Source organism: Mauremys reevesii, linkage group 13, assembly GCF_016161935.1.
Source record: "Mauremys reevesii isolate NIE-2019 linkage group 13, ASM1616193v1, whole genome shotgun sequence".
Classification (NCBI taxonomy): Eukaryota; Metazoa; Chordata; order Testudines; family Geoemydidae; genus Mauremys; species Mauremys reevesii.
Window position 1 is genome coordinate 7,593,601 of NC_052635.1, and position 14,624 is coordinate 7,608,224.

At 42.1% G+C, this 14,624-nt stretch overlaps 1 protein-coding gene across 1 annotated transcript; it reads left to right on the forward strand.

Moving 5' to 3' along the window:
* The first annotated feature begins 10,826 nt into the window (after positions 1–10,826).
* LOC120380970 (olfactory receptor 10C1-like) lies at positions 10,827–11,762 on the forward strand. Its single transcript, XM_039498923.1, has one exon. It carries the CDS (start codon positions 10,827–10,829, stop codon positions 11,760–11,762), a length of 936 nt encoding a protein of 311 aa, XP_039354857.1.
* The last annotated feature ends 2,862 nt before the right edge of the window (positions 11,763–14,624 follow it).

Genomic DNA, 14,624 nt, shown 5'->3' on the forward strand with positions numbered 1-14,624 from the left:
AACATTTAATTTTTAAGTCCATAGAAAATCATTAGAATTCACAAAGCGTGGGTTAGGGGTTCAAGTTCCCTACACAATGAGGGGAGGGAGATTGGCAGAAATGAATGGGATCCGCAAAAGCCAGGAGGTTGGATGAGGAGCTGACTAAACTAGCTACAGGAACTCCTCACTTAAAGTCAGCCTGGTTAACGGTGTTTTGATGTTAAGTTGCTGATCAATTAGGGAACATGCTCGTTTATAGCTGTGCAATGCTTCCTCCTAAAATCGTTTGGCAGCCACCTGTTTTGTCCACTGCTTGCAGGAAGTGCAGTCCGTTGCAGCTAGCTGGTGGGTGGCTGGAGCCAAGGGGGACCAGCAGCTCCCCGTATCAGCTCTCCACTTCCCTAAGTTCCCTGTGCAGCAGCTGTCCCTCCCGCCACTACCATGTGCTGCTCCTGCCCTCTGCCTAGGAGCTGCTCCCAGAGACTCCTGCTTGCTGTACCGGGGGAGGGAGGAAAAGAGGAGCTAATGTCAGGGTGTCTTCCCCTCCCCCCTGCTTCTGCATCCCACTTACCTCATCTTCCATAGGGCAGGGGAGGGAGCTTCTAGGCAGTAGCTGCAGGTCTCAGGTCTCAGCAAGCTGATTTAATTAACAAGGCATTGTACATAAGCCTGGGGTCATCTACTTAAAGGGGAAATGCACCTTTTTTCTCTCACACCCAGGGTGTGTGTCTCTGTCTGCCCTCCCTCCTTTCCTGCACCTTGTAGAGTGTTGTGAGAGTTAACCGTTTAGGGCTCAGTCAATTGCTGTCAATATGATGGGGGCTAATTTAGCTACAACGAGTCAGGAAAAAGATCTTGGAGTCATCAAGGATAGTTCTCTGAAGAAGTCCACGCAGTGTGTAGAGGCGGTAAAAAAAAAGCAAACAGAATGTTAGGAATTATTAAAAAGGGGATAGAGAATAAGACTGAGAATATATTATTGCCCTTATATAAATCCATGGTACACCCACATCTCGAATACTGTGTACAAATGTGGTCTCCTCATCTAAAAAAAGATATACTGGCACTAGAAAAGGTTGAGAAAAGGGCAACTAAAATGATTAGGGGTTTGGAGAGGGTCCCATATGAGGAGAGATTAAAGAGGCTAGGACTCTTCAGCTTGGAAAAGAGAAGACTAAGGGGGGATATGATAGAGGTATATAAAATCATGAGTGATGTGGAGAAAGTGGATAAGGAAAAGTTCATTTCTTATTCCCATAAAACAAGAACTAGGGATCACCAAATGAAATGAATGCGCAGCAGGTTTAAAACAAATAAAAGGAAGTTCTTCTTCATGCAGCGCACAGTCAACTTGTGGGACTCCTTACCTGAGGAGGTTGTGAAGGCTAGGACTAGAACAGCGTTTAAAAGAGAACTGGATAAATTCATGGTGGTTAAGTCCATAAATGGCTATCAGCCAGGATGGGTAAGGAATGGTGTCCCTAGCCTCTGTTTGTCAGAGGATGGAGATGGATGGCAGGAGAGAGATCACTTGATCATTGCCTGTTAGGTTCACTTCCTCTGGGGCACCTGGCATTGGTCACTGTCGGTAGACAGGATACTGAGTTAGATGGACCTTTGTTCTTAACATCATTTCGCTTCAAGTTGCATTTTTCAGGAACATAACTACAACGTTAACTGAGGGGTTCCTGTACTAAACTAGCAGATGCTGAGTTGAGGCATGAGTGCTAAGCCCTGCCCCTCATCAGGAGCCCTGTACCTAGGTCCAGGCTGAAGTGAAATGCCTATCTCTGCTTCTGACGTTCAGCTAGGAACTGTCTCCTGGAGGTAGGTTTGGGGAGTGTTTTCTTGCAAGAAACAAGGAGGAGGAGTTGGATGCAGTAGCAGCTGCCCCATACCTTTTAGCTTAGAGGCTAGAGTACTAAACTCAGAGATGGGAGACCCCCCCACACAGTTCAGTTCCCCATGTGTGTGAAGAGAAGGGATTTGTAGAGGGGGTTTCCACCTCCCAGTTGAGTGCCTTAACCACTGAGCTCTGGGATATTCTGTTGTGGGGTTCCCTCAGCCTCACCTGTTGAATGGAGTTCCAATTTACATAAATAATTAAACAGTCATCAGAGGAGAACAACTGGGTCTGGGAGCTGCCACCTTCCAGGGGAGAAGCCCAACCACCACTCTAGGTAGAGTTTCTCATACACTCTCTGACCCAATGAATATACAAATATTTATCAAAAAAGGACTGAGAGGTTGGAAATGACTGCTCAAATTATTTGCCCTGGTCAAGGGGAAGGGGACTTGAATAGGGGCTGTCCCATACCCCAGGTGGGTATCCTATCTGTAGGCACACTCTACTAGTGAGGACTCTGAAGTGATTTGGGATTGTTCCAGTTGGGAAAATCCTGAATGCTGCAATCCAGCCTTGCAGACCACAAGTCCCGTGATGCTTTGGGAAAGAGACAGAAACCTCTGCTCCCAGGGGATGCAGGGGAGCATTTGGTGGGGCGGCTAGATCCTGGTTGGGGGTGGGGAGATGAGATTTCTTTGGTGGTGCTCCTTCCCATCCAGGAGCTGCTGCTAGAAAGCCAGAAGCTGCTATTGAGACTCTGCTGGGACTTTGACCTATCAGAGAGCCATGGGAGCTATTGCTGGGCTTCATCGGAGCCAGAGAAGACTGTTGCTGTGCCAAGAATTGACTGAAGTTGCCCTGCCATTAAGGCATCTTTGCTGTTTGGGAAAGTGCTCCCAAGAGAAGAGGACTGTAAAGCATTTCCAAAGTCTGAGAAGTGGTCTTATCATCCAACTAGGTCCTAGGGTTAATGACCTCTGGTTATACCAACTCGCACCTTCAGAGGGCTTCTGCAGCTTGTAATGATCCCAAGTTAGCATCTGTCTGCCCCTTGTTGCCTGGGCTGGATAGCTTTATTGGGCCAGCAGAGTGTTGTCCACAGCTTCTACATCTTCTAGCACACCCACACAAGCAAGTGTCTACAACTCTGAAGTTGAGAGAAGTGCACACTCAGGATGGGGGGGGGAGTGCGGGACTGGTGCCAATGCAAATGTAAGCTCGTTAAGTTTCATGTACTGCTGTAAACCGTATGTATCAATTGATTTATTGAAGCAACCCTTGCTGATTTTAATTGGTTGTGATATTTTAATTAATCTCATCCTGTTATATAACATTTACTTAAGTTTTTAAGTAAAGGTGTGTTTATTCTAATCTAAGTATATATTGTTGATAATTGGAAACTTTGAGTAAGACCCATTGCACAGATTAGCTCAGGTTTCTTCCTGGAGGTTCCCAAGGTATGCCATTGAGTGAGTACAGGGCCCAGCCAGGTTGGGGAACCACCAAGATTCTTTCTATGCTGGTTTGTGGGATGCAGTGAGACTTGTGCACAACATTGTCTTCGTACTGCACAACATTTTTATATAAAAAAATCGAACAACATAAAATTAAGACAGCTCACGTTAAATGCATTAAAAACAGGCTAACGGTTATGTGTCAAAATGTACCTGTAAACTAGGAATCATCATAAAGTGGAACCGTGTCTGCGGGGCTCAGTACTTAGCCCTGCACTAAAGAAAATGTTCCTCATTGATCTGGATAATATTTGCAGGTGAATGAAGAGGATAGGTCACTGATTCTGAGAGATCTGAATCTCTTGGTCAACTGCGCACAAACAAACAATTTGCTTTTCAATATGGCTAAATGTAAATGCATACTTCTAGGAGCAAAGAATGCTGGCCATACTTACAGGATGGGGGACTCTATCTGAGGAGACAGTGACTGTGGAAAACATTTGGGGGTCATAGTGGGAAATCAGCTGAACATATAATGATAGAATCATAGAACTGGAACCGACCACGAGAGGTCATCTAGTCTTATCCCTACCACTCAAGGCAGGACTAAATGTTCTAGGGCATCCCTGACAGGTGTTTGTCCAACCTGCTCTTAAAAATCCCCAATGATGGAGATTCCACAAACTCCCTAGGCAATTAATTCCAGTGCTTAATCACTCTGACACTTAGGAAGTTTTTCCTAATGTCCAACCTAAATTGCTCTTGCTGCAATTTAAGTCCATTGATTCTTGTCCTATCCTCAGAGGTTAAGAAGAACAATTTCCCCCCTTGAAACAACCTTTTATGTACTTGAAAACTGTTATCATGTCCTCTCTCAGTCTTCTCTTCTCCAGACTAAACAAACCTATTTTTTGTTCAATCTTCCCTCATAGGTCATGTTTCCTAGACCTTTAATTATTTTTGTTGCGCTTCTCTGGACTTTCTCCAATTTGTTCACATCTTTCCTGAAATGTGGCACCCAGAACTGGACACAATACTACAGTTGAGCAAGGAGTAGAGCAGGAGGATTACTTCTCGTGTCTTGCTTACAGTACTCCTGTTCATACATCCGAGAATGATGTTTTTGTTTTTTCAACATAATTATACTGTTGACTCATATTTAGCTTGTGATCCACTATGAACTCCAGATCCCTTTCCACAGTACTTCTTCCTAGGCAGTCATTTCCCATTTTGTATGTGTGCAACTGATTGTTCCTTCCTACGTGGAGTACTTTGCATTTGTTCTTATTGAATTTCATCCTATTTACTTCAGACCATTTCTCAAGTTTTTCCAAATCATTTTGAATTTTCATCCTATCCTCCAAAGTACTTGCAATCCCTCCCAGCTTGGTATCATCCACAAACTTTATAAGTGTACACTCTATGCCATTACCCAAATCATTGATGAAGATATTAAACAGAATTGGACGCAGAACCAATCGCTGTGGGACCCCACTCACTATGCACATCCAGCATGACTGTGAACCACTGATAACTACTCTCTGAGAACGATTTTCCAACCAGTTATGCACTCACCTTATAGTAGCTCCATCTAGGTTGTATTTCCTTAGTTTGTTTATGAGAACATCTTGTGAGACAGTATCAGAAGTCTTACTAAAGTCAAGATATACCACATCTACTGCTTCCCTCACATCCACAGGGCTTGTTACCCTGTCAAAGAAAGCTATCAGATTGGTTTGACAGGATCTGTTCTTGAGAAATCCATGCTGACAGTTATTTATCACCTTATTATCTTCTAGGTGTTTGCAAATTGATTGCTTAATTATTTGCTCCATTATCTTTGTGGGTACAGAATGAGCTCCCAGTATGATGCTTTGGACAAAAGAACTAATTCCATCTTGTGATGTATAAACAATGGAATCTTGATTAGGAGTAGAGAGGTTATTTCACCACAGCATTTGCTTCTGTTGTGACCACTGCTGAAATACTGTGTCTAGTTCTTCTGTCCACAATTCCATAAGGCTACTGATAAATTTGAGAGGTTTCAGAGAAGAGCCATGAAAGTGATTAAAGGGTTAGAAAACCTGCCTTATAGTGATAGACTATATGACCTCCATCTGTTTAGCTTTAGAAAAAGAAAATTTATGGGTGACTTGATTACAATGTACAAGTATCTACATGAGGAACAAGTATATAATGATGGGCTCTTCAAAGTAGAACCAAAAGTTCTCACATGATCCAATAACTAGAATTTGCAATAAGACAAATTCAGACCAGAAATAATGTGTAACATTTTTAATGGAGGAGGTAATTAACCATTGGAACCATTATACAAGAGTCATGGTGGATTATCCCTCACTAACAATTTTTAAATCAAGATTGGATGTGTCTGAAAAAAGATCTGTTCTATGAATTATTTTGGGGAAGTTCTGTGGACTGTGTCATACAAGAGGTCAGACTGTGATCATCACAGATCATCACAATGGTCTCTTATGTTTTTGGAATCTTTGAATCCAGAGGCCTAGAGGGAGGCTGCTCTGCTAATGCCCAGAGCCTTATAACCAGGTACCTAGGGAATGTTGACACCAAGAAACTGAGGTTCCTCCAGGATTTTGTGAATATCAGTGGTAGCTGAATCTGGGACTTAGGCTCCTAAAGTGTCAGTTAGGATACATCCAGACTACGTTTGTGAATATATGAGTTGTGGGGTAATGTTTCCATTGTCTTGCATTAAAGGCCAGATTTTCAAAGGTATTCAGGTCATTCAGGTGCCTAATTCTGAGTCAAGACAATGGGAGTTAGGAATGTACATACCTTGATAAACATGGGCCCAGCTGCCTCAGTCACTTTCAAAACTGATACTTAAGCTTGTAAATCGAAAAGATGTTTTGAAAATTGTTTAGATTAGATTGGTTATTAAATTTCACCCTTGATTAATTAGGAGCAGGTTCTGGCAATCTTCTTCACACTGAAAATAATGGGGCTTCTGTAGATGAAGGAACAATGTATTGTTTTTAAGAATCTTCCCTTTGCCCTTGTGAAGTTGTCATTTGTTGAAAGCAGCATTGGCTCAGTCCATTAATTGTGATGTGATGTGAGCATTGTGCCATTGTCCTTGGGTGGGAATTGCAAGTACTCAGTGGCATTTTGCTGGAGGTGTCCTGCACTTGAACCAAACCCGGAGGTCCTTTTTTGGGTATGAGAGGTGGAATTTGGAAATGTGTCCATGGGATTTAGGATCCTAAGTGCCGGCTGGATATCTGTCCCAAAAATGCAAAGTATTCAATGCCGTATTCTACTCTGTTGAAATCATTAGATGTTTAGCACTAATTTCAAGAGGAGAAAGATTACAGTATTCCCATTATAATGATGTTATTACTTCATTTAATGAGACATCCGAGGTGTACCAAACCCCAGGTCCCTGGGGCTTATAAAGAAGCTGTTAAATAGTGCAGTTCCATCCATGACTGAATTCTTTGGTAACCACAGAGAGGACATGAATGTGGGACACAGAGCAGGTGAGAAATTCCTTGATTTATCTAGAGTTATGTATATTTCCTTTGGATTCTTCTAAGTGATCTCAATCTAGATGAGTCTTATGAAATCCCTATTATTTCTTCAGTTGAAATGTGCTCTGTTTAAAAGCCCTGAGTTCAATCTCACTTGGCGTAAATGCTGGGTAACTCTACTGCAGTTAATTGTAGAACTGTTTGAAAATATTCCAACACAACAATTTTCCATCAGAAAATGCTGGTTGGATGGAACGAAAGCCTTTTACATGGGAATATACTGATTTTGTCTACATTTTGAAATAACATTATCAAAATATTTTGTCTATTCTATTCCTTTCTATTCTGTTCCAGTTAAAATGAAAACACTGAGAGATATTATTTGACCTTATTAAAATGAAACATTTTTACATTACTGAAATGAATCATTCTATCACGCTTATAAGGTTCAAAGAATTTTTTTTCGACTATATCATTATTCATAAAAAAAACCTGAGCATTTGCCTTTCATCCTGATATGTGATTTAGTGAAATTTTGAAAACTTAGTATTTACCATGGGTCATAAATTCAATTTTTTTACTAAATATACTTAATACTATGAAACAGGCAGATGAATTGCTTGATTCTGATCTCATTTACATTGGGTTTGCACTGATGGAACCACATGACATCAGAAGAAGATCTGATGGGATAGATGTAAAGCTACCACATCTTCACTCCTGTTTTTCACTGGTGTAACTGCACCAATTTGAGTGAGTCACCTTAGGAGAAACTGTGATCTCACTAGTTATTCATGATTTACTTCCATTTATAGACAGGAAAAACATGCTGTAAATAACTGTAGACTGGCAAAGACATTTGAGAAACTGTCAAAATATTTATTCAGTTAAATTTGAGACTTCCAAACGAGCATAAGGAAATTAAATTTCAGTGAAGAGTAGGTCTCATACAGATGACAAAAAAAATAAAATAAAAATAAAAACTGCAGTCAGTAATACTGATTCCTTTTTAAAGTACACATTCAAGAGAACAGTAACCTTTTCTAAGCATGACGTACATGTCTTTCATTAAGCCTTAGTCTTCACTGGCGGCACTGGGTAGGGTACAGGACTATGTCTATATCTATATGCCACAGTGAAAGGAAGTTCATGATCACAGTTCAGTGTGTAGTTATTAGGACTGTTGATTAATTGCAGTTAACTCGCATGATTAACTCAAAAAATGAAGTGTGATTAAAAAAATAATTGTGATTAATTTCATTGTTAAACAAGAGTATACCAATTGAAATTTATTAAATATGTTGCATGTTTTATGTATTTTCAAGTAAATTGATTTCTATTACAACACAGAATACAAAGTCTAAAGTGCTCACTTTATATTATTATTTTTTATTACAAATAGTTGCACTGTAAAATGGTAAACAAAATAAATAATATTTTTCAATTCACCTCATACAAGTACTGTAGTGCAATCTCTTTATCACGAAAGTGTAACTTACAAATGTAGATTTTTTTTGTTCCATAACTGCACTCAAAAACAAAACTATGTAAAACTTTAGAGGCCACAAGTCTACTCAGTCCTACTTGTTCAGCCAATTGCTAAAACAAACAAGCTTTTTTTTACATTTATGGGAGATACTGCTCACTGCATCTTATTTACAATGTGACCTGAAAGTGAGAACAGGAGTTTGCATGGCAATTTTGTAGCTGGCATTGCAAAGTATTTAAGTGCCAGATATGCTAAACATTCATATGCCCCTTCATGCTTCAGCTACCATTCCAGAGGACATGCTTCCATGCTGATGATGCTCGTTAAAAAAAATAATGTATTAATTAAATTTGTGGCTGAACTCCTTCAGGGAGAACTGCATGTCTCCTCTTTTGTTTTACCTGCATTCTGCCATATATTTCATATTCTACCCATCTCAGATGATGACCCAGCACATGTTTCTTTTAAGAACACTTTCAGAGCACATTTGTCAAATCACAGAGAAGGTATCAATTTGAGATTTCTAAGAATAGATACAGCACTTGACCCAAGGTTTAAGAATCTGAAGTGCCTTCCAAAATCGCAGAGGGATGAGGTACGGGAATGTTTTCAGATGTCTTAAAAGAGCAACACTCTAATGAGGAAACTACAGAACCCAAACCACCAAAAAAGAAAATCAACCTTCTGCTGGTGGCATCTGACTCAGATGATGAAAATGAACATGTGTTGGTATGCTCTGCTTTGGATCGTTATTGAGTAGAACCCGTCATTAGCATGGACGCACGTCCCCTGGAATGGCGGTTGCAGCATGAAGGGGCATATGAAATACATCTGCACGTAAATATTGTGACAGACCGAGACCAGTGGGGTACCAGAGTCTGGTAGAGGGCAAATATACTGGTCACTGGATGAGTAGTTTTCTGTTCCCTGAGTGACCAGAGCAGGGGCTGCACTAGAGTAATCAGGAACCTGCTAGAACCAATTCAGGCAGACAGGCTGATTAGAACACGTGCAGCCAATCAAGGCAGGCTAATCCGGGCACCTGGGTTTAAAAAGGAGCTCACTCCAGTCAGGCCGGGGGGAGCCAGAGGAGAGGAAGTGCGTGTGAGGAGCTGGGAGCAAGAGGCACCAGGAGCTGAGAGTGAGAGGGTGTGCTGCTGGAGGACTAAGGAGTACAAGCGTTATCAGACACCAGGAGGAAGGTCCGGTGATGAGGATAAAGAAGGTGTTTGGAGGAGCCATGGGGAAGTAGCCCAGGGAGTTGTAGCTGTCATGCAGCTGTTACAAGAGACACTCTAGACAGCTGCAATCCACAGGGCCCTGGGTTGGAACCCGGAATAGAGGGTGGGCCCGGGTTCCCCCCAAACCTCCCAATTCCTGATCAGACACAGGAGGAGTTGACCCAGACTGTGGGGAAGATCACTGAGGTGAGCAAATCTGCCAATAAGCGCAGGACCCACCAAGGTAGAGGAGGAACTTTGTCACAATATCTTGCGATGCCGGCTACAACAGAGCCATGCAAATTCCTGTTCTCACTTTCAGGTGACATTGTAAACAAGACGTGGGCAGCATTCTCTCCTGCAAATTGTAACCAAATTTGTTTGTCTGAGCGATTGGATGAAGTAGGACTGAGTGGACTTGTAGGCTCTAAAGTTTTATGTTGTTTTATTTTAGAATGCAGTTATTTTGTACATGATTCTACATTTATAAGTTCAACTTTCATTATAAAGAGATTGCACCACAGTACTTGTATTAGGTGAATTGAAATATACTATTTCTTTTGTTTTTTACAGTGCATATATTTGTAATAAAAATAAATATAAAGTGAGCACTGTATGCTTTGCATTGTGTTGTAATTGAAATCAGTATATTTGAAAATGTAGAAAACATCCAAAATTATTTAAGTAAATGGTATTCTATCATTGTTTAACAGTGCAATTAATTGCAATTAATTTTTTTGATCGTGATTAATTTTTTTAATTGCTTGACAGCCCTAGAAGATATGTGTGGCAGTGAAAGGCTCCAGCAGTGGGAGACTAACTTTTCTGATTGTGCAACACAGCAGGCAAAAATCTGTTATATATTATCTTAACATACATGCCCCAAAAGACTTGGAGGCAGATTTTGACGTTTAATTCCATCAGTGTAAATCCATTGAAGCTGTTTCTGATCCCACTCAAGGTTTACACAAGTACAATTTCATTGGTCAAAGTTTTTTTTTTCCTTTTGATGCTAGTAAAAAAGGTATATTTACACTGAGGTTAGGAACATACCCCAGTATAAACCTGTTGTGACTGAGAGGAGAATGCAAACCATCAACCTTATTGAAGTTACTGTGGATTGACAGTGTTCTGACAGGAGAATTGGAGCAAAATAGTGTCGGTCCTGATTCATATCAGACAGACAGAGGGATGTATGTGTGGAGAGATAGTGGACAAGTCGTGATAGACAGATAGATTAGATGTCAGTTTGACTTGATTTAACGTATCAAACTAATATGCAGTTTTTCTTTTTAATTCTCAAGTTGAATTATACTGAAGAAGAAAATGAGAAAAAACACCTCTGTGATTGAGTTTGTCATATTGGGCTTCTCTAATCACCCAGACATGAATCCTGGTTTGTTCATGGTTTTTCTATGTATTTACATCATCACAGTGCTGGGCAACATCCTCATCATTATCATCATAAGTGTGGATCCTGTTCTGCACACTCCTATGTATTTCTTCCTCAGGACCTTGTCTTTCCTGGAGATCTGTTACACATCAGTGACTCTACCCAAGATACTAGCCAACTTGGTCTCAGAGAGTAAAACCATGTCCTTTGCCAGTTGTGCTGTACAGATGTATTTCTCTCTATTCTTCGGTGTTACTGAATGCTTCCTGCTTGCTTGTATGGCCTATGACCGCTACAGTGCCATATGCAATCCATTGCACTACACTGCCATCATGAATAAGAGGGTTTGCATCCGGCTGACAGCTGCCTCATCTATCTGTGGCACCTTGGCGGCCATGGGGCACACAACTTTTGTCTTCACACTTCCTTTTTGTGGATCCAATGTAATCAATCACTTATTTTGTGAAATCCAGCCAGTGCTGAAGCTGGTGTGTGGGGACACCTCTTGGATTGAGATCCTGATAATTTTGGGTGCTGCCTTCGTCCTCATACTGCCTTTCATGCTGATCCTGGTGTCCTACACCTGTATCATCTCCACCATCCTGAAAATTAGGTCCACTGAAGGCAGGCGCAGAGCCTTCTCCACCTGCTCCTCACACCTTGTCGTGGTAACATTGTTCTATGGGACGGCCCTTATCATGTATCTGCGTCCCAAGTCCAGCTTCTCTCCAGATGTGAACAAGTTACTCTCTCTGGTCTACTCAGTGGTGACTCCGATTTTGAACCCCATTATCTACAGCCTCAGGAACAAGGAGATGAAAAGTGCTTTGAGGAAAATAGGGATGAAGATATTTCATTCAGAAATATAGATAATTTCCCTTCAGCTGGGTTATGTGCTCTCAAGAGACTCTACAGCATGGAAGAAACATCTCAACATTATGAAGAAATTTATCTAATCAAATGTAGTGCTGGAAAACTTTTTTTGAAATTTGTATTTCAATTAGTTTTTGTAATTAAAATTATGAATTTTCAGCAAAAGAAATGAGGATTTTTTTTCAATCCCCTTCTGTCCTAAAAATCTGTGACTATTTAGAAAAGAAAAGAAAAGAAAAGAAAATTACACTGCCCCCTCTTTGCATTTTTTGACCAGTTCTTATTCTAGTGTATCTATATTTTGTAGAAAAATCTCTCATATTTAAATTAGAGTTGGTTGAAATTTCTAAATTCCTCAAAAATTTCTCCTCACTAGAATGAAAGAAAAAAACATGTATTGGATGGAGGAGCTTGAAAATGTTTTGCTATTGTTGGTGTCACTAGGCATAAATCTAGGTAACACGGGAGGATGGCTCTGGGCCTATGTGAACCAAAGTACCTCTATGTGAAGCGCTTCTGTTAGCCTTACTAAACTTTTGTAGCCTCTTGTGCTATGTGCTGACTACTGGCAGCTGCAAGTCCGGTTGGTACTAGATGCAGCCAATATTAGATAAAATAGGTGGAAAGCAGATGCTGTAATCAAGGTTATATGCATGAGAAAATACTCCCCACAGTGGGAAAAGTACAGATAAAGAAAAACAAGGGGGGTATAAATGCTGGGACCCTGCCTGCGTGCGGGTGTGCAGGATTTGAGATTGCTGTTTCTCCCTTGCACCTTATTTGGGCTCAAATAAACTTGGTTTGCTTCTCCAGCCTGGTGTGTTAATTAGTGCAATGCACACCGGGCAACGAACCCCACTGTTGCCCCCTCGGGCCCTCTGGGCCGGCAACAGTTTTGGCATCCCTGGGTGGGCTCAAGGCAAAATTGTGCCTTGCCCGGACTCCTCCGATGGCCGGCGGATGACGGTCACAGCCAATGCCCAGCGCGCACCGGTGCCTTTACCGGCGGCTTCGGCAGAGACGCGTCAGGCCAATCTTGGAGGACACAACGGTGCAACGCGCTTGAGTAGTGGAGAAGCAGTTGCGGGCAACAGTGAGGACCAGTCTTGTGGATAAAGTAGGAACAGTCCAGTGGTGTGGACTTTTGGCCGAGGCTGGGGATGCCTAGCCGTTGTAATTCCCGTTAGATGATAGAGCGTCCTATAATGGGTCAAGGGCATGCCCATAGTATGGGGCAGGGACAGAGTATGGCCGGCAGGGCAAGGTGTATGCCCTTAGAATGCATTCTAGTTTGTATGGAGAGCTCTTGTAAAAATCCCCCATCATATGCCCCAGAGCTGCACTGGGAGGAGAACTGTCCGTGGGGACTTCTGTCTCTGTTGGGCACACGCAATCTGAACTTATTGACTGTGCAGCAAGATAAAATGCATCGTGGTAATAAGAAATAATGCCCTTGGTGTGTGTGTGTGTGTGTATACCAGTGTGAGTGACTGTTACCGGAAGACGCCCAATGTACCCTGTGAAGTGAAAGCTCGTGACCAGGACTACTCTAATGCAAGCCCGGTAACTAGTGATTCTTTAGGAGATCCGACCCACGGTGGGCTGACTCGGCCTGGCATCGTCCGGCGAGGAAGCTACCTGGGTCTAGGAGTGTGTGAACCCATCTTCCCTCCCCTTTCCTTTCCGTGTGAGCTACTGACAGTCTGATCATCTCACTGGATGCAATCAGAGTAAGCGGCGCCGTCTCCCAGAGACTAGCCGACGCTTTTTGCTGAAGGGAGGTGTAGAGAGCCTCTACATCCATGGTGGCTAGGATGGTGTTTTCTGGAAGGTCACCAATGCATTGTAGTTTCCTCAGGAAATCAGTAGTGTCACGGAGATAGCTGGGAGTACTGGTAGCATAGAGTCTGTGCAGAGAGTCTACATATCCAGACAGTCCTTCAGTGAGAGTTCCAATGCCCGAGATGATGGGGCATCAGGGAGGATGAGGCCCTGTTCTGCTATTGTGTGGCCAGGGAGGTTGAAGTGTTCTCCTACAGGACAGTCTCTAAGGAAAAGGATAAATGGACACAAATCAGATATTAGGAATGGCAATATACAAAAACCTGTAGGAGAACACTTCAACCTCCCTGGCCACACAATAGCAGATCTTAAGGTGGCCATCCTCCAGCAAAAAAACTTTAGGACCAGACTTCTAAGAGAAACTGTTGAGCTTCAGTTCATTTGCAAATTAGACACCATCAGTTTAGGATTAAACAAAGACTGTGAATGGCTTTCCAACTACAGAACCAGTTTCTCCTCCCTTGGTTTTCACACCTCAACTGCTAGAACAGGGCCTCATCCTCCCTGATTGATCTAACCTCGTTATCTCTTGCTTGCTTATATTTACCTGTCCCTGGAAATTTCCACTCTTGCATCCGACAAAGTGGGTATTCACCCACGAAAGCTCATGCTGCAAAACGTCTGTTAGTTTATAAGGTGCCACAGGATTCTTTGCTGCTTTTACAGAACCAGACTAACACGGCTACCTCTCTGATACTTTTAGCTTAGAGGCTTTGGTACACACCTGGGACGTGGGAGACCCCCATTCAGTTTGTATAGGGGGTTTCCACCTCCCAGATGAGTGCCTTAACATCTGAGCTCTGGGATATTCTGTTGTGGAGTTCCCTCAGCCTCACCTGTTGAATAGAGTTCCAATCTACATAAATAATTAAAGAGTCATCAGAGCAGTGCACCTGGTTCCTGGGGCTGCCACCTTCCAGATGAGAACCCCAACCACCAAACTAGAGGGTGATTCTCACATGCTCTTTGGCCTAATGAATATGCAAGTATTTATCAAAAAAAGCCATGAAAGGCAG

Coding starts and splice junctions, on each gene's coding strand:
- LOC120380970 (XM_039498923.1), top strand. CDS start 10,827: ATGAGAAAAAACACCTCTGTGATTGAGTTTGTCATATTGGGCTTCTCT.